Raw genomic sequence first — 19046 nt, 5'->3', positions numbered from 1 at the left:
CTCTGTCCACGCCAGTGGGATGTCACCCCGAAGGCGGGGGCTTGCCCCCGTGAACTGGTGTTTCTTCAGCATCTCGCAGGGCCAGGCCCAGGACAGGTGCTTAGCCAGTGTCTGCTGATGGGGCCCCACCGAGCACCGTCAGTGATAATGGCAGTTGGGTGCGTGGATGCCCTTCCTTCAGCAGAAGAACGACTCACAGTTGGCCTGGGCTCCCTGGCTCCTGGGTCTTGCGCCCCCTGGGGCCGTCCCTCCTCCAGGTCTTACTAGACCTTCTCATTGCCAGCAGAGCACCCAGCAAACAGTTGCTGGAAGGCGTGAGCGCCGGTCCCCCTTCTACTCACAACTGTCTCCTCTGTGGCCCCCCAGGGCTTGGTGATCACCCCCCACCCCCAACCCATGAAACCCCCCCCCCCACCTGTGTCCCAGGCCCACGGCTCCTCCTGAGCCAGGACTTTGCGGCCCGGGGTTTCTCCAGCGGGGTCATCAGTGGGACTGGGAGCATCCGGGCCTCCTCAGCTTCTGCACCCCTCCTCCTGCCAACCTGGAGCAGACCCCACACATCCCCCAGAGGTCCAGCCCTGGAGAAAAGACCCCAGGCCGTGGCAGAGGGGCTTAGGGGAGCCCGGGCACCACCAGGGCACATGGGCATCCCCTGTGGGGGGGGAAGAGTTGTCCTCTGGCTCACTTAATGGAGTCTTGGGTCTTTCTGCCTGCTTCGGACAAACTCCCACAGCCAGGGCTGCCCGTTGGCCCTGCCCTGAAGACGGAATCAGCATGCAAACCAGAGAGAGCTCCGGGTCCATTGCCCACAGTCCCGCCACAGCCCCGGTCGGGGCGGGGGTGGGGAGAGGCACTCCAGCAAGGTGGGCAGGGGCGCCTCTCCCTCTGTGGTGGTGGTTCTCACCAGGCCTGGCCCGGCTGGAAATCCCTGGAAAGTGTGAGTCTCTGCTCCTCAGGTGAGGATCGAAGGTGAGTGCCCCGTCAGGTGCAGGTAAACACATCCCAGTGCTGCTCCTGGGAACCAGCGCACCAACCACAGGCAGCTCTGTGGACCCACTGGGCCCACTGTGACGGGGACTTGGGCCAAAACTCTTACTTCCTGGACTCCGTCAGCAGAGGGCCGTGGTGGCATCTCGGGTGGTCAGTCACCCTATTGCTTTTCCAGGTCACTTCTGGCACCAACCGGCTTGGCCTGGGTTCCCTAGAAACTAGGTAAAAGCTGGCCTTTTTCAGGGAGAGCGATCCCGGGGGGCCTGACATGGGGGGGCATGTGGAGCGAGGCTGGGACAAGGCGAGGGGCAGGGTCAGCAAGTGTGAGCTGCTCTCCCGTCTCATGGGACGTCTTCGGAGAGGCCCAGAAGCCAGTCCGGGGTCGGTCCTGGGGGAGCAGGGCTAGGAGTGCAAGTACAAGTGCCCCCAGCTCTGCCTCCCACTGGCCACCCTGTCCTCAGGGCATCAGTTTTGGTGGGCAGCACTGTCAGCCTCCTTGGGTGCCCGTGTGGGTCAGCAGCAGCCTGGCCCTGACCATGGGGGCAGCATGGGCTGTTGCTGGGCTGCTCCGGTCTGGGGTGCTCTGGGAACCAAGGTGGACCAGACTTTCCCAGTAAACACCAGAGGGCAGTGCCCATTCTGCCCCCACCGGCTGGCCAGTCCTCCATTCTGTGCCTTGCATTTCTCTGAGGGTCTCACCCCCTTACCCTATTGAGCAGGATGCTGGGGTCCCATCAACCTGCCAAGTCTGGGGAGGGGAGAGAAACTGGAAACAAGGAAGCTCCCTGTGGGTCTGCAGAGGGTTGGCTGGGGAGTGCTTGGGCTGTCTTCAGACCAGGGGCCCGTAGGAAAGCCTCCCAGAACGAGCTTGAGAACCTGCAGTTGGTGGGAAGCCTGCTTTGGTGAGGGGGGGAGGGACCAGGAGACCCAAGCCTGCCTCTGAGCAGTGGCGGGCCTGGCGAGCCCTGGTGCCTCTTCTTCCCACATTGGCTAGGGCCCCAAGGTCACTGAGCATCTTCACTAAAGTCTGGGGAGTTGCTTGACTCAACAGGGTGGTTTCTCACCTTTTGGGGATCACAGATGCCTTCGATAATTTAAAGGAAGCGATGAACCCTTTTCCCAGAAAAATGCCCATAAGCATATGCACAAATTTATATAGGAGTTCAGGGATTCCTGGACACCCCCCTTTCCCCCACCAAAGCCCCTGGATAGATCCCCAGGTGGTGGATGGGTCTGGCTTAAGAATCCTTGGTTTGTTGTAGCCCTTCCCGGTAGGGGAATGCGCCCAAACCCCCTCACTGCAAAGGGCATCTCTTGTCATCGGAGGCCGGCCTGGCCGCTGTCCCCCTTTTTCCCTCCCTTAAGGATCCAGCCTTCTGAAAGGCGTCATCTTAGAACTACAGCCTACCTATTTTTGTAAATAAGTCTTTATTGGAAACAACCATGCCCATTTATTTATGTACTGTCTATGGCTGCTTTCGCACCACAAGGCCAGAGCTGAGTAGGTACCCTAGTCATCCCGTGGCCGCAAGGCCTAAATACTCACTACCTGTCCCTTTATGGGAAAGTCCTCCAATCCCCATCTCATGCCGACTGCAGCCATAGAAAGAATGACTCCCTGCCTGGCACCATGCTAAGTGATTCACGACTGTTAGTCCAATCTTTATAAAACCTCTGAGAGAGGAGCTTCACTAACCCCGTTTTGCACATGAGAAAGCAGAGGCACAGAGAGGGTGAGTAACTTATTTAAGATCACACAGCTGGTAAGCAATAGACTCAAGCTCTTTCCACGACCCTGCACAACTGAGCCCACCGACCAAGTGGCAGGGTTGGTCCGGGCATGTGGCTGCATTACAGAATTTTGGGGACGGCCCGTGGTCAAGCCATGAGTTCCAGTTTTGGGGACTAGAAACCTGACAAGGCCCTGGAGATGTTGATCCCAAGCATGGCCCTCTCCGGGGAGCGGGGCGGGTGGGGGTGAGAGCTGAGCTGCAGAGCCCAGGCTTTGGCTCTGGCCCCCACGACCAACAGGCAGGACCTGGAATCCTGCCAGCCTGCGGGAGTTGGGCTGGGGGCGGGGCCTGGCTCAGGAGCTCTCTGGGAGGCGCTGTCTGTTCTAGGCTCCAGGTGACCCTGCAAGCAAGCACCCCGCAGCCTTCCTCCCGCCAGAGACCCTTGGCACGCAGAGCCGCAGTCATTATTGCCCCCGACGCCCCCCATAGACTGCCAGTTCCTGGGCCGGCTCACACGTCCTTCCAGAGAAAGACAGAAAATGCTTCCTGTTCTCGCAAACACCAAGGCACGTGTGCGCGTCCTGTCTCCCTTTGCTGCGACAGACATTTAGTGCACCGAGCACACAGGCCTGAGCAGGGAGGCGGGGCCCGGAACTTCAGTGAGAAGAGAGACTTCACACCTCAGCTGGGTGTGAGGGCTTGCAGTTTTGGGTTTTTTTCAACAAGAAAAAAACTAGCCTGATATAATACTCACAATAAAAATATGAGAACGGGAAGCGCTTCCCCCAGCAGAAATTTATTTTCTCACAGTCCCGGAGGCTGGACGTCCAAGATCAGGGTCTGGCAGGTTGGTGTCTGGGGGGGCCCTTCCAGGCCGTGCACTGACCTCGCGGGGCCGGGGCGAGCTCTGCCGCGGCTGCTCACACAGGGCCCTCGCGTCTGAGTGGGGCACACCGCTACACCCTCACCTTGCCGGCTCTGCTCCAGACACAGTCCTGCCAGGGGCTCGGGCTTCGGCATGTGAAATTGGGGGGCACACAAGGCAGCCCCTGCCCCTGCTGTGTGCTAACACCGCTGTTTCCAGCTCCACGTTCCATCCTGTACCTTCCAAACTTGTGAATGAGTGAAGCGGTTTTGGGGTGTGGGTTGGGGTTGGGGGAGGGCGTCGCTGAGTTCTGTGGTTTTCAATGTGGCGACACGTATTTGGGTTATTTTAGAAATAGTTTCTGCAAATCATGGGCAAACAGTGTCTCACTGGGACAATTTGCTGGCGGCAGCTGGCCTGTTTTACTTCAGTGGAAAACAAGTGCCCGACTTCAGTCACGCCTGCTGAGCACACGTGCGTGCAGGAGTGAGTCAGGACCGCTGCCCAGGGAGGCTGCTGGCGTGGCCATGGGGAACAGTGCCCCCTTCTGGACGGTCGTGTGCAGGACAGCCCCCCAGGAGGAAAGGAGGAAGTGTGGGAGCTCCTTCACCGACAGGTCGCTGGGCGGGCTGGTCCGGGCCTCCAGAAATGCCCCGGGGCAGACAGAGGTCCCTGGCCTTCCTGGCTCCCCCCAGCCTGGCTGCGTCTTTGTCCTGCTGGGACACAGCGGCCGCCGCAATGTCGTCAGAACCCCGACAGCCAAGCACTAGGGTGGGTGCTGAGCAGTGCCCGTACCATACCTCCTAACCGGCGCCGCGACCAGCGCGGGTGCGTGCTGTGCATGTCATTACCTGTGCGGTGTAAATTAGGAAACGTGAGCAAGGTCGCGCTGCTGGCAGGACCAGACCCCAGGTGTAAGGCATGGCGTGGAGGCGGACAGGTGAGCGGGCTGGGGGTCCTGGCTGGGAGGCAGGGCAGGGCGCCTGACCCCGGAGAGGGACAAGGCCACTTCAGAGAGGCTTTGCAGAGGAAGTGCCCCCCAAGGTCAGTTTATCCAGAATTATCCGGAAGGGCTGGGGGGGTGGAGGAATACATGAGAAGCCGCTGAGGCACCTGGAGGATGCGGGGTCTGCAGTGGCTGCAGGTGGCCCGAGGTGGCTCCATGTGGGGCCCCGCTGGGGGTGGGGCTGGCGGGGTGGGCAGGGACCCCCAGGGTGCCAGGGTGGGGCGTGCAGCTGTCTTCAAAGGCTCTCCCACCAGGGCACGAGAAGGTGGCATGTGGGGGGGTCCCGCTGGCGGCTGGTGGCTTGGGGGAGGGTGAGACCAAGTGAGGAGGCTCGGCCAGAGGAGCAGTGAGGTCAGGCCGTGGGCTGTAGAGGTGTGAAAGGGGTTTGTGGGCACCCCTCTGAGGTGGCTGCGGCTGTGTGGGGGTGGGGGGATCCCTGGGGACACCTGGTCTGAGCAGCTGTAGGCTGGGGGTGGGGGTGGTGGCAGGAGGGGCTTAGTTCCCACCTGCCGCCCGGTTAGAGGGGACACCCCCACGGGGGCATTGGGGACGGCAGATATGCGGCCTCGCGTTCCAGAGCGAGTCCCCGGGAGCCCGAGTGGGACAGTGCTCACAGTATCCCATCTGGTGACAGAAGCCGACTTCAGCGTCCAGCGAGCCCTTTCTTTTTTCCTTCGTTATCCTTCTCTGTGTATTCCAAACATTCTCCACGGGCACGCTTTCAGATTCAGGACTCTGGGTGGGTGCAAGCAAGGAGTGGGATCCCGGCCACTCCAGTGTTCTCCCCATTTCCTCCCACGCTCTTGCCCAGCCAGCTCGCGGGCCCCTTCCTCATCCCCAGCATGTGCCCCACGCTGCACCCCCTCCACACACACACACACGCACACATGCACTCCTCGACAACCAAAACGTGTGCACTGGGATTCCTCAATCAGAACAGAGCATGCCTGGCAGCCAGGTCTCCTGAGTGGTGGTGGAAAGGGCCACAGGTGTTTTCTGTGCAGAAGGGAAGGGGAGGTGGACGGCAGATGGCGGCCATTGTCCTGCGGAGGACGGAGGGCATTTCCCACACCCCTGTCTTATCCTCCGTCCTGGGTCCTGGAGAGATCCGCAGGGACTGACAGGTAGAAGTTGCAGAAAAGTAGGGGATGGCCCAGCCAACATGTCTCTGAGAGTTCTTCGCGACCCGCAGAGGAATAAGGTGGTGAGTCCTGGTCTTGGGGGAGTTACACGGAAATTTGTGACCCTTTACCTGGGAGACGGCGGAAAAGGTAGAAAGGTTGGGCGCCATGCCCTTGAGATTTTTGGTTCCTCAGAAGAGCCGCTGTCCATTTAGAAAGTAATTTTCATTTTTTTTAAGTTTTTTTTTTTTTAAAGATTTTATTTATTTATTTGAGAGAGAGAATGAGATAGAGAGAGCATGAGAGGGGGGAGGGTCAGAGGGAGAAGCAGACTCCCCGCCGAGCAGGGAGCCCGATGCGGGACTCGATCCCAGGACTCCAGGATCATGACCTGAGCCTAAGGCAGTTGCTTAACCAACTGAGCCACCCAGGCGCCCTTTAAAGATTTTATTTATTTATGAGAGAGAGAGAGCACAAGCTGGAGAGAGGGAGAAGCAGGCTTCCCGCAGAGCAGGGAGCCCGATGCGGGGCTCGATCCCAGGACTCTGGGATCATGACCTGAGCTGAAGGCAGACACTTAACCGACTGAGCCCCCCAGGTGCCCCTAGAAAGTAATTTTCAGTCAACAAGTATGCTTTTATTTCAACTACTTTTTTCTATCTTCCAAAATGTTTTAATGAATATATATGGCTACTGTGCTGAAAAGATACATTTACTAATGTAGTCAAGTTCACTGCATCGAATTCTGCAAAACCAGGGGGGCTGCCTGGGTCTTGAGGAGGATAGAGAGGCCGCATAATTGGCAGGAAGTGAATCTGGAAGCAATCTAGGGCGGCGAGTCTTGGGCTGGAGGGTGTCCCCTTCTCCACCAGTGTCAAACCAGACTCCTGTCGGCTGGAGAGAGACTCTGAGATGGACTCCGAGATGGACTCCGACTCCACGCTCAGGGCGGGCCCCCTCCACGGTGCAGGCCACCCCAATTTCCACGGCTCCAGGCCCTGGGAAGCCTTTGCAGCCTGGTGACCCGGAGGCCACGGCAACAGTGAAGCCTGGCACACCGCGCTCTCCATCTCTGCAAGCTGTGGCTCAGGTACGGCTGCCAACCTTGCCCCCAAACGACCTGAGGCCCCGTGGGGCCACATTGAACAACGCCCCTTGGGTCTCACAAGGAAGCCAGGGCAGAGCTGGTACGTGAAATGCTTTCACTGAAATTTCAAGACACTTTGGAAACCCTGTCGAGCCTCCAACGTTCCATCAGCCCTTCCTGAGGCTTGGCTGTTCATCTTCTTCCAAGTGTTTGCTCTCTTTCTGTCTGGCTGGCTTCTCTGAGAGCTAAAATTCTTTGAGCCCATAGGCCTGTTGGCTCCTGCTTATTTGCATGGCTAAGTAACCAACACTTCAGACAGGCAGGAAGCCAATGGAAACAAATCCTGTTTCTATAGTAGGTACAGAGAGGACTCTCTGCAGAAAAGAGTTTCCATTTTGGGTAGAAGGGGGCAGGTGTGTTCATCAGCAATTGACCGCTCCTAACTCCACCTTCCCTGTGTAATGAAGTGATCCTGGAGTGGGGCCAGGTGGAACGAGGGAAATAAAACTATTCTAGGACCTGGCACCATCTGGGGGAGCGTTTTGTGGCTGACAACCCTGGTTCCCTCTATGAAGAGACTTGGGCCATCGTCCTTGCTTGGTGGGTAACACAGCAGGGCTGAGCGGCAGGACACCCCCGAGGGTCCAGGATGGTGGAAAATCCCCAAGGACTTTTCGATGCCAACCTCGGGGTTCGGTTTCTGCAGGGGCTCAGAGAGGAGACGCTTGGTCTCGGTCCTGGGACTTCCACCCCCGGTTTCTCACGTTCTAACCGGGTAACGACTCCCAGCATGCTCCCTCGAGGTGTCCTGGCTGGCCCCGCACCTGCCTGGGGCATCCACACTTGCCATCAGGTTGATGGGAAAAGAAAGGATTTGTACATGTATGTTAACCTTCTCGGGACCTTTTTAAATGGAAAAAAAAGTTTTAATTGGCATCGTTGTGCATGCATGTAATTTTTCTTTATTTTTTTATTAAAGTTTTGTTTATTTTTAAGGCATCTCTATGCCCAACGTGGGGCTCGAACTCACGACCCCGAGATCAAGAGCCGCACCCTCCACTGACTGAGCCAGCCGGGCCCCCCTACAATTTTTTCTTTAAATACTGTGCCCCATTACAGGAGGGGACAGGTGAAGCGGGAAGGTGGGAGGCTGGGCTGGGGATGAAAGCTTACAATGTCTAAGTGCCAAATCCATCGCTGGTCACCTGTGGAGAGCACATGCGCGTGTGCCCAGGCCTGGTGCACGCCTGTGTGGGTGTGTTTGTCCTGTGCAAAGACCGAGTCTGTGTCAGTGAAGACAGAGACTCCGAGGACACTCTCTGGAGCAAATATCACTTTAGGGCTTTTTGTTATTAGCGAGAGAAGGTCACTTTGAACCAGTTTGCGGACCGCTCCTGGTGGGAGGGGCAAGGCTAGGACTGGCCTCGGGGAGGCAGGATGAGCCACTCTGTGTGCTGCTGTCTTGTCTGGCCTCCCGTATCCACGAGGCAGGAACCTGAGGCTTATAAACTACAGCCTCAGGACCGAAGAGGAGAGATCCCAAAGACCTCAGGAAAGACCTTGAATTTTGCAGGCTAGCTCAGTGAGAGGGACAAGCTATTGGCCGGGCTGGGATGGGATAAGTCGAGGGACGGGCAGCCTCCCCCCAACACAGCATGGGTTATGTGAGGGGCACAACTGGCCCCTGGAACAGAGGAGTGGAGGGCAGAGCGAGCAAGATCAGTCTGTCTCACCCTGGGGGATGCCGTTCCTGAGCTGGGCCTGGGGAACCAGGGAGGATTTGAATGGGGGGAGTGAGAGCAGGTGCAGACTCTGGGAACCCCCGACGCTCAAAGCAGCAACACTGGTTTCTTGGTGATAAAATCCATTCATCTCCACCTCAGCTTCTTCAAAAGATCCTGGACGTGTTTCGAGGTTCCCCAGAAGCCAATGGCGAGGGCGACTCGTGACTTCTGGGCTCCCCTCCTGGCCCGGAACCTCAGGAGATGTGGACAGCTTCTAAGTGTTCTGGAAGTGCTTATTTCCCCCACCAATGACATTCCCAGTTTTAAAAGTTTCTTTGCTTTCTAGAGTTTTTGTTTTGTTTTTTTAAACATAGCTATTTTGGGTGGACATGAAAATACCCACGGCTCTGACTGGAAAGACAGCTGCAGGCTCCTGCTAAGAGCACGGGCCCCTCCTCGTCCCATAACTCCCCACAGAGCCAGAGCCCTTCTGGGGGCCTGAACCCAGTGGGTGGGAGGAGGAAGCCCTCCCCCAGGGGCCGTTCAGGCCTGCAGGCCCATCACAGGCCCTGTCTCGAGTTCCCCTGGGCTCGGGATACCCTGCTGCCCCTGAGCCGCGAACGCGGATCCCATTCACACCAGCAACGCTTGTACTGTCTCCTCTTTCTGTGGGGCCCCCTCTTCTCCTCAGTAATTCCTGGCTTATGTCACCGCAGGAGAAGTCCCTCGGCGACCCGGCTGGAGGGTCACCTCTGAAGGCCATGGCCAGTCTGGGGTCTGGGGGTGCGGGGGAGTCCTGGGGAGCAGATGCCTTCATGCAGCCCGACTCCCTCCCCTACCCCCGGAAGGGGGCCCCTCTGAGGCCGCAAGCCTGCGGAAAGCTTTCTCTGGCAGAGAGCATCCCTGGCATGATCTAAGCACAGTAAGTCTTTGGATCAAGAAAGATCCCAGGGTGTGCCTCGGGTCATCAAGCGCTGACTGCCGCTTTGCAGATAGAGCCTTCTAGAACGCGGCCTGGAGCCCCTGACTCGCGGGCGTGAGGGAGAGCGTGGGGCGCTAACGGCCCAGGGCAGCTGTCTCCTCGAGCTGTTAGCTTCAGCTCACAGATTTCATCTGGTTGCATTACCTCTGCCTGTCAGGAGCTCTCTGAACTCCCATGTGTCCATCTGGTCTATCTACTGTCTTTGGCCACGGATTCCACAAGCTCTTCGGGTCCTCACCCCGTTAGCAAATTCCAGCTGGGCCCGCAGAGCTTGTGGACCGAGCCCTGCACTTCCCTCCCAGCTCCCGTCAGCTCAACCAGTGCCTCGTTACAAGTCCTCCTAACCACGTCCTAACACTTCCACACGTTCCCCTCATCAGCCGGTCCACGGGCGAGCAGATGAGTCTCACCTGCCCCGCGTTCCTGCTAAACCTGGTGGGGGCCCGATGCCCAACTTGGTGGGCAGATTCCCGCTTGCAGAGGGATCTGATCGCCGAACACGGGGGTCCCCAGGACAAGGGGGGCGGGAGGTGAGGGTCTGAAGGAGGGCCGGGCTTGCCCTGGGAAAGGATAGCCTTCATGCTAAGACCACCGCATGAGCAGAGGTCACAGAGAGAGGGCGCGAGTCGGGATCCGGCCAGCTGGAAAAACGAGAGCACACAGGGCTTTGAGAAGCCACTAGAAAGGTCATATGAGTGACCTTTATTTTTATTACATAGAAATATGTTTATTACATAGAAAAGAGGGAAAGGAAGAAAAAGTTTCTAAAGCCGTATTTTCAGGATTTAAAAAAACACAAACTTGGAATGCCAAAGAGATGCCATGCTTTGCATATTTATAATCGGAATATATAAATATGTACACGGAGATATGTACACAGGATTCGACGGTCATGCGCGCTGCTTCCCATTACACGGACGGCAACGGTGCTTGAGCTGGGACTTCCGAAGCTGGCAGGGCGCTGGGGAGGTTGGGACCCTGCCTCCAGGGGCCCTGGGGACCCGGGCAGCAGCGGGGGCGGGCGGGACTGCTGGGGGCTCGGTCCTGAAGGTGTGGGGAAGGCCAAGCCGCAGGCCGGCCTGGGCCCCAGGCGGCAAGTCTAGAAGCTTCCCTAGGTCCCCAGCTGGAGAATTTCTTCCTCTCGTGGAACCAAGGAAGGCTCCAGTCACTGGGATGGGCTGGAGACCCCCTTGGCTGGCTAGGATCACAGGGGAAGTGGCTGGGGGTGGGGGGCAGCCCCCGAGGATCTGGGCAGAAGTAAATTGAGGAAGCCCTGGAGGTCGGGGAGAGGGTCTCGGCAGAGAACAACAGAAACGGACAGCGATTCCTTTAAGGGGAGGAAGACAGACCCAAACAAAGTCGCTCACGTATCAAAAACTACAAATCACAGCACAACACTCATCCAAATATAAATTCAGCTAATATGCACAGGACCAGTGTTGTTTTTATGTACGTTGTTTTCAAAGATTTGGCACCATTTACAACGGCATGTGTACTTTAGCCCGTGCAAAGGGCCTGCCAAGTGTGTCCAGGGGGTGCCCCGGCCACTTACGGCCACCACGCCACCTCCCTGGCTGGGACACCCGGCCAGGTGCTCACCCAGAAAGCAGGGTGGGCGTGACCTCTGCCCCCTTCTCTCCTCACTGCTTCTCATCCTGGGGCCGGGGGGTGGGGGGATGGTGGGGATGACTGCAGCCCCAGAAGAGCCCAGAAAAGGCTCACGGTCCCCTCCTCTCTGGGAGACCCATGTCATCCCTCCCACAGAAGGCCAGCCGGGTTTGGTGGCCGGGGGTGTGGAGCCATGGACCCCGGGAGGAAGTGCTCCTGGCCCAGGGGCCCTTCGGATCAAGGGAGCTGTGTGTGTCTGGGCCCTGGGTGGGGTGACAAGGACAAGTGCCGCCTGCCAGGGCGCACGCTGGAGGGACGGCTCCCAGGCAGTGTGAGGGCCTCTCTGCAGATGTTAAGGTCTCAATCCTGAGACCTGCCCTCACCCAGCAGCCGGAGGGGCTGTGAGCATGCGGGGGGGGGGGGGGGGGGGCGTGTGTGCACACGCGTGTGTGAGAGAGCGTCATGTGTCTGTGCTTCTGCCTGCCTAGGGTGCCGGTGGCCTGGCCTGGGGATGGCTGGCATGTTGGCAAATCCAGGCAGGCAGGGAGAGGGACTGGGGACTAAACCTAAAGAGACAACTTGTACAGGAAACTCAGGACACCTACAAAGACAGCCCTGTCATCGGCCTCCCGTGTGACTGGATCGGGAGGGGAGAGAGCGCCCATGTCTGTCACTAGAAAGAGTCCCTGCGTGCCAAGTCCGTGAGGCCCACACAGGAGCGTGGCTGCAGGGCCCTGGGCCTGTCCTCCAAGGCCTCTCCTCTGACAGAAATGGGACCGGCATCAGCTTCCCAGCCCCTCCCTGCCCCGCCTACAGATGGTCCAACTGAAGCATGAGACGGGAGGAGAGACAAACAGCACTGAGGCTGGAACTCGCCCCAGCGTTTGCGGCGCGGGGTTCCCCACGCATCAGCACAGGGATTAGGGCAGATTCGCGAGTCCGGCCCAGCTTGCACGCCTCCATGATCCCACGGACATTCTGAAGCTCTCAGAGCCCAACAGGTGAAAAATGCGGACCCCGACCAGCGCTCACCTGCTCGGGAGGCCCCCAGCCCCCCCCACAGCCTGGCCTCATGGCTGCCTGGCCTCGTGGCCTCCTGGCCACACGCAGCGGCCTCCTCCGTGGGGAGAAGCGCCCCTCCTGCCTCCGCTCGCCTTGCTGTTCCACCTGTGCGGGCAGGAAGGGCAGGTGCTGTGCCGTGGCCACCAGGGCACTGCTCTCTGGGAGCCCCCCTCGGGTGCATCGGTGCCCGCTGAGTGCTTGCTGGATGCACAACTGTGGAACACGGAGCCCCGCTTGGGAGAACTGCCTAATGGCAGCACAGGGGGCCGCTGAGAAGAAGGCACCCTGGCTCCCTTCAGCCTCGGGCAGGTTCATGGGGAGCAGCTCACACGGCTCCCCCACCCCCCGCGAGGTCATGGTCTCCGGGGAGGGTCAGTGCAGCCGGGGGTGCTCTAAGCCTCCAATCCCTCTGTTGAAAGCCCTCCAAACAAACCAGCAAGAGGGGTCAACAAGGGCCTGCGACCACAGACTGGGGAATGACATTTAGATTATACGTCCCCAAGCCATTTCCACAATGCCGAAGTGGTCAGCATCACCAACCGGAGAAAAACATCCAGGGTCATGAATGCCTCCGGGCCCCGGGAGCAGGATGGGGCCCCATGCTGGCTCAGGCCCTAGGCCCGGCGGCTGGGGCCAGGCCCACACCCAAGTGACCCTTGCAAACTCACCCCATCTGCGTGAGGATGGGGTTCACCCAAAAAAAATTGTAGATTTTTGGGGGGGATTTTAAAGAGCTGGGCTGGCGCAGGAGGACCACCTCAGTGGACCCCTCGCTTCCTCCTCCAGAGTCAGGCCTTCGGAAGGCATTCTCTTGGGCCTGGGGGCTCAGCCCACCTTGTGCTGGCCTCGGGGCTCAGTGTTCGGCTTTCCTTTCTTAGGTCTGGGTCCTTCCGGGGGAAATTCTGACCGTGTGGCTTCCTCGACCTTCTAGAGTTCGCGTGCTCCTCACTGTGGCTTGGGCCTCGTGACGTCTGCATGAGGCCCAAGCCCCAGCCAAGCCTCTGGGAAGTGGGGGGTCGGGGGCCTGGAGCAGGTCCCCTGCCTGCTCCGGGCTGCAGGTTGGAGGGCCGCCCAGGACGGCATGTGGTGGAGCCAGCCCCCCAAGACCCCTTCCCGTCACCTGCTACTTCTGCACGGGCAAGGCGGTCCAGAGAACCCTCCGACCCCCCAAGACCCCTTCCCCTCGGCTGCAAGACTTCGCTGCAGGCCGTGTCAGCTACGCCACGGTGTTCGGGGCCTTGCTCTGCCGGCGCCTCAGTCCTGACACCTGGAAGGTCCGCAAACTCACGGCCCCCCCTGCCAGGATTGTTGGTAAGGGTCACCGCGGGTCAGATGCACCACACCGAGCCTGGCAAGGACCCAACATCTGGAGGCTGTCCTTGTCGTCCACGTCATGTGGACGTGGGGTCGCAGAGGGAAGCCATCCTGCCCCAGGTCCCTTCCTCACCTCCTGTCCCTCATCTAAGCCGGTGACGCTTGGGCCACAGTCTCGTGGAGAAAGTTGCTGTCTCGAGCTGCTCCCCCACGCGGCAATCCTCACAGACTGGGGGTTCCATTCCTCGCACACATCAGCTACACGGGAAGGGCTTCCTCCAGAGGCTGACGTCCTCTCAAGTTTGGAAGCAGCTGGGGCCGAGGGGAGCCTCAGGGGCCGAGGTGGAACTGTCCTTCCGAGCCCACAAACCCCTGTATGAGCCATCCCGTGCCGGGGTTCACTCAAGAAACCCCCACCTGTGTCTGGATCGCCACCAAACATGCTGCACAAATTGCTGTCTCTTCTCTCCCCCTCAGCAGCCGCCCCAGCCCGAGCCAGGAAAGCAAGATCCTCGGCCCCCACCGATGGGGGCTGTGCCCGAGGCCGGGCATCCCTCTGGGCGTGTGGGGTGAAGGGCCCGGCCCAGCCCTCAGCCCGAGCTGCTCTGGCCTGGCTACAGGGGTGGCTCCCTTCTCTGATGCAGCCTCCCGGGGCGCAGCCAGCAGCCACGGGCTGCTGTCTTCTCGGCCCAGAGGATGCCGTCTTCACACACCAAAAGCTTCTGGCTTTCTGGATAAAACCAAAGCTGGTCCCACGCCTTGAAAACGCACAGGATTCCAAACACGAGAGAAGCAGCAGACGCCGGGCTGGGGTCAGGAGGGAAGGGGGGCAGGATCGGGGGGTGGGGCAGGGGATTTGTTTCTCCATGGGTGCCGAGAGCTGCCCAATCCACAGGGAGCCCAAGGCCCACTTCCCTGGCAGGACAATAATCAGAAAGCCCAGCGGGTGAGGTGACTGGGCTCGGGGAGCGAGGGGGCCTGTCCAGCTGCAGGCTCCCCAAGCACACCCATCCAGCCACGGGGAAGAGGCCAGACACGTCACTGCTCCAGCCCTGGCCACATTCTGAGTCTCCGACAGACAGGAAGAGCTCCCTCGGGGAGCCCAGTGGGGTTGCAAACAGCTTTGGGCCAGTCCCACAGTTTAGCAATTCCCATGTTAGGAAGCAAATGAAAACAGACGGGTAGATGTCCACCATGACTTTGGATCGCCTTTCTCTTCATTTCAGAGCAATCCCTGACCCGCAGTGGCCCCAACACCTCCTGTGAGTTCCTCCCCCACCAGGATCCAACTCCCGAACAATCACGCACTGAGCAGGTGCCCTGAAGGCCCCGACCTTCCCTTGGCAACGGGAGGAATCCCTGTGTAACAACAGCAGGATCCCCAGGGCCTCATCGGCAAGAGGGATTTTTCAGATAAAAGCCTGCCACCCCATACAATTTTTTTTTCTTTTGCAATTCTCAATCCTCAAAAGCCCTTGAATGCTAAGTTTTCTTCCATAACTTATTTAGGCCAAGATCTGACCTGAACCAAGCAAGGTGAGGCTATTTATGGTTTTTATTGATCCCAATTAGTCTGACTTTTCACAGGATTCTCTGCAAAAACAGTCATGCACTCGATGGTTGGGAGGTGCGCCAGATTGCGGGCGTGTTAGGAAATGCATGGTACGTGGGTCTTATTCTGTCTCAAATCCACGTTTTCCGAATTTGGAGACCTGTCCGGCCCCAAGGATTTTAGGAGGACTATTGACCAGGAGTGGCGTTCAGTATAATGTGAAAGGCTGCTGGCCTGTGCTCACTCACACCCGCGCTGGGGATTCTGTGTATGAACACCTGGCAATTCTAGCCGTTTCACCCAGGGATGGAGTCGCTGGCCACCTTCTAGGGAAACAAAGGTCAAAACACACCCAGGCCCAGAGATTTCAGCGGCGAGGAGGGGGGTGGGTGAAGGGTAGGCTACAGTAAGGGAGCGCGGGGCCAGGAGAGACTTTCAGGGGTCCATCCCCAGGAAGGCGCGGCAGGCCTTTCCACACCGGGCTGGGGACATGTGCATCCTCATTCCTGTCCTGGCGCGGCCCCCAGGAGACCACAGCGCAAACACTCAGACAGGGGCTGGGGACTCAGAGGAAGGGTCCACCGCACCCTGCCCCTCGGTGAGCCCCTGCTGCCTCACCCGGCAGCTCCAGGGTGCCCTCACAGTGGGCAGGGAGAGTGCAGGGCAGGGGAGAGCCGAGCATCCCAGCCTCGCTGTCCGCAACCCTGCCCCCACGCCCCCCCCAGATGCTCTGGGGGCCTGTGTCTTTCTGGAGCGTGGGGGTGGGGGTGGGGGGCTGGCAGCCTGGCAGCCTGCCAAGAAAAACATATGCGTTTTCAAAATAAATACTGTTTTTTAAATATCCTTCTTCCACTCCGACCCCAGGAGATGGCAGAAGGTCCCAGTGCCACCCGCGGCCTGGTACGGCCCCCATGGGACCGCCCTGGAATTCTCAGCAGCTCCTTCGGCCTCACAGCTGCTGTGGGATGCCCTGCTCCTTGTAGCCTGTGGGGAAGAAGCACAGGAGAGAGGGTTAGATGCCCGCTTCCTTCAGGATTTCTCTAGGAGGTGCCTGCGAACCGCGACATGGTCATGAGATCTTATTCACACTAAGGTGTGAATGAGAGCTATACTCAAGGTCCACCTTTTCCCGAGGGCATGGACTTTTTCACCAGGAACGGAAAGATGCAGGAAGAACTGTGGAACTTTGGGTTTAGTGGGGTTACAGGACAGGAGGGCATCCGGGGAGGGGGGTGGTGGCACCGTGATCGACATGCCCCTGGCTCAGAAGACTAGGGCGGGCCTCCATCCCCGAGCGCCGGGTACCTGGGACGTGTGGACGGAGAGGAAGACGGAAAGGAAAACAGCAAGACAGCACACAAAAGACTGTCACCATGTGTGTGTTCAATCAGCCGGACGTCTGGGACACAGACAAACATGACCGAGGACTCCGAGCCTTTAAGACACAACAGTGTCGTCACAAGACCCCTGGGGAAATTGAGCCACTGAAATATTTAGGGATGAAGTTATGAGTTTGGAATTTGCAAAATGCCCCCCACCTCACCGTTAGCTGCCAACTTAGCCCCAGAGGAGTTTCTGAGGACCTAACGGTTGTTTTCTCTCATTATTTACCAAATTATTCACCAATTTTAAGTCTGAATAATGTGTGGAAATGCAGGAAATAGATAAGACGTCACAGATGACACAGGAGTGACTATGTGTTGTTGAAGCCTATGGGCCCTTAGGGGCTCAGTGCACTAGGCCCTCGACTTTTGTCTACGCTTCTACGTTTTCCAAACTAAAAAGCTGGAAATCCAAACAAACAAAAAGAAAATACAAACAGAAGAAACAGAAGCACAACAATAAATGAAAATAGATAAAAACCAAAAACAAGATGAAAGCCCAGTGGCCAGCTTGGTGAGTGTGTGTGAGGAGGGTGCAGGGGGGCAGTGGGGGTGCAGGGGAAGCAGCCCAGGCAGGGGCCCCACGCCCAGCAGCAGACTCACCTTGGGAAACTTGGGGGCAACACAGGGTTGTGAGGCCACAGGAGGGACAGGAGGAAAAGAGAAAGAGAAAACAGGGTGAAAACAGAGGCCGGAGGGACTGGCTGAAGTCTAAAAGGTGTCAGGACGCGTGAGCGCTGTGCCGGGGTCCAGCGACCAGGAACCGCAGGTGGGTGCTGGGCTGCAGGGGCGCGTGGCCGGGGCTCCCCCCTCCCCAGGCTCACAGCCTGTAGCCCCGCCAAGAAGCTCCCTCGGGGGCCGCCCCTGCTCTGGGCTCACCCCCACCCGGCCTGGAGACACCAGCCGGGTGCACCTGTGGAGGGATGGCTGTGGGACACTCTCAGGATTTTGAGATGCCCCCTCCTGGCCCCAGTCCAGCTCCGCCTGAGCTGTCTGGTCACCCCGTATAGGGACAGGAGCCACATACATAGACCCTAATGCCTCGGGACAGACGGAGGCCGGGACATGGCAAACAGATTTCGTCCTGCAGACATCTTGGATGGAGATGCCGGAAGCCCTGTGTGCGGAACACGCGGATGGATGAGCAGACGGTGTCGTGATGAGGGGGGCAATGCCTGCTGTGGGCATGGGGCAGAGAGAGCGCAGAGAACCACGGCGTATTTCTCCATCCTCGACCAGGACAGGCTGTGGTTGGCTTGTGATTATTATCAACAGAGCCGCTTGCTTCTGTCTCTGGTTTTAACATCTACTTAGATCGGGAATTCCCTGCTTGTCCTCTTAGCGGTTTTTCCGGACGGTGTGTGTGCTGATGACACCTTGGCCAGTGCTGTGTGGAAGGTCATCCTTGGGACGCCTGGGTGGCTTCAGTCCATCAAGCGTCTGCCTTCCGCTCAGGTCATGATCCCAGGGTCCTGGGATCGAGCCCCGCATTGGGCTCCCTGCTCAGCTGGGAGTCTGCTTCTCCCTCTGTCCCCCTCCCTGTTCCTTCTCTCTCTCTCCCTCTCAAATAAATAAAAATAAAATCTAAAACAAAACAAAAAACTCACCCTGTACTGTTCCAGCTGAGAAGTTTCCTTCATTTTTGCGGGAAGGGGCTGGAGTGAACCCAGAAAGAACGGCCCCCACCCAACTATCAATTAGGACAGACGAGTCACTCGTGGGACCTCCCCCCAAAGTCGCCATCCTGGGACATGCATGCTTTGCTGTTGCTCAGAGTCACCCTGGCCTGCAGCCGCATCTCAAGAGTGGCAATTACGCATCCTTCCAGGGCGGGTTGACTTTCTGGAACAAGGCACCCCTGCAGAGATGGGTGGCTGAGTCCGGAGGGCAGGCGCGGTTGGTGGGCCGCGGTGAGGTGCGGCGGGTTTTCTCGTGCAGCTGTCTGAAAAATCTGACGCAAAAAAACCAGCATCCCCGGGGCCAGCGTGCAGACACCCAAGAAGCTGACTGGCCACAGCGAGAGCCCGGGGCCCTGGGGCGGGGTGGGGACGGGACTCCTCGTACCGGGTATCCCGCCGCCCGACCACACCCGCCGCAGCAGCCATAGGGCCGGGGTTTCTGGTTAGGCCCACGGTCTGGGGTGGTGCAAAGAGAGGAAGTAACCAGGTCCCCATCTTACTTCTCGGGGTCCATGCTTCCTTGTCTAGGACCTGATCAGGGGGCCCTTTCAGTTATCTCTAAGATACAGACCCCGTGGCTTTTAAAACCCCTGGGTTTTAAGGGTGACCAAGATAAAAATAACCAGAAAGCTCTAGGGACTAGGCACTAATTCACTTTTATTGAGACGGGCCCCGGTGACGTAGGCGCGTTCCACTTTGGTGGAAAGTTTCCGTCCTCAAGTGCCCAAGTGCCTGGCCAGACACTGGGGTGACGCGGGAAGAAGCAGTCAAAGGGGTCAGGCTTTCTGACAGTGGCTGAGGACGTGTCCCAGAGCAGGCCTCCCAGGTTCCAACTGGGAAAGGGGTCAGGAGGCTGTGGGCCATCCCACAGGCCCCTGGGGAAGCCTCGGGCTCTGCAGCGCTCCCTGCCTGCCGGCAAGTCTCAGCAATCCCTGGTCAAG

At 58.6% G+C, this 19046-nt stretch overlaps 1 protein-coding gene and 1 long non-coding RNA gene across 3 annotated transcripts in view; one reads left to right on the top strand and one right to left on the bottom strand.

The window, feature by feature from the left end:
• Nucleotides 1–10174: 10174 nt before the first annotated feature.
• The window catches only part of STUM (stum, mechanosensory transduction mediator homolog), a 60616-nt gene continuing 51744 nt past the window's right edge, over nt 10175–19046 (bottom strand). Inside the window, exons 3-4 of one of the 2 annotated variants that reach the window (XR_013449804.1) lie at nt 17030–18377; nt 10175–16028 (exon numbers count right to left, since the gene is read on the bottom strand). Coding sequence is in view for 1 of the 2 variants with exons in the window: in XM_036118072.2 (XP_035973965.2) it covers nt 15994–16028 (35 nt within the window). In the remaining variant the exon portion in view is untranslated. The remainder of the gene's footprint in view (nt 16029–17029; nt 18378–19046) is intronic. The other variant, XM_036118072.2, reaches the window with a different exon arrangement.
• Nucleotides 16351–18032, top strand: LOC144382587 (uncharacterized). Its single transcript, XR_013449805.1, has 2 exons — nt 16351–16940; nt 17437–18032. It is a non-coding gene; the product is annotated as an uncharacterized LOC144382587 (long non-coding RNA).

The sequence above is a fragment of the Halichoerus grypus genome, chromosome 7, assembly GCF_964656455.1.
Source record: "Halichoerus grypus chromosome 7, mHalGry1.hap1.1, whole genome shotgun sequence".
NCBI classification, from domain to species: domain Eukaryota; kingdom Metazoa; phylum Chordata; class Mammalia; order Carnivora; family Phocidae; genus Halichoerus; species Halichoerus grypus.
This window is presented reverse-complemented; position numbering and strand designations above follow the sequence as displayed.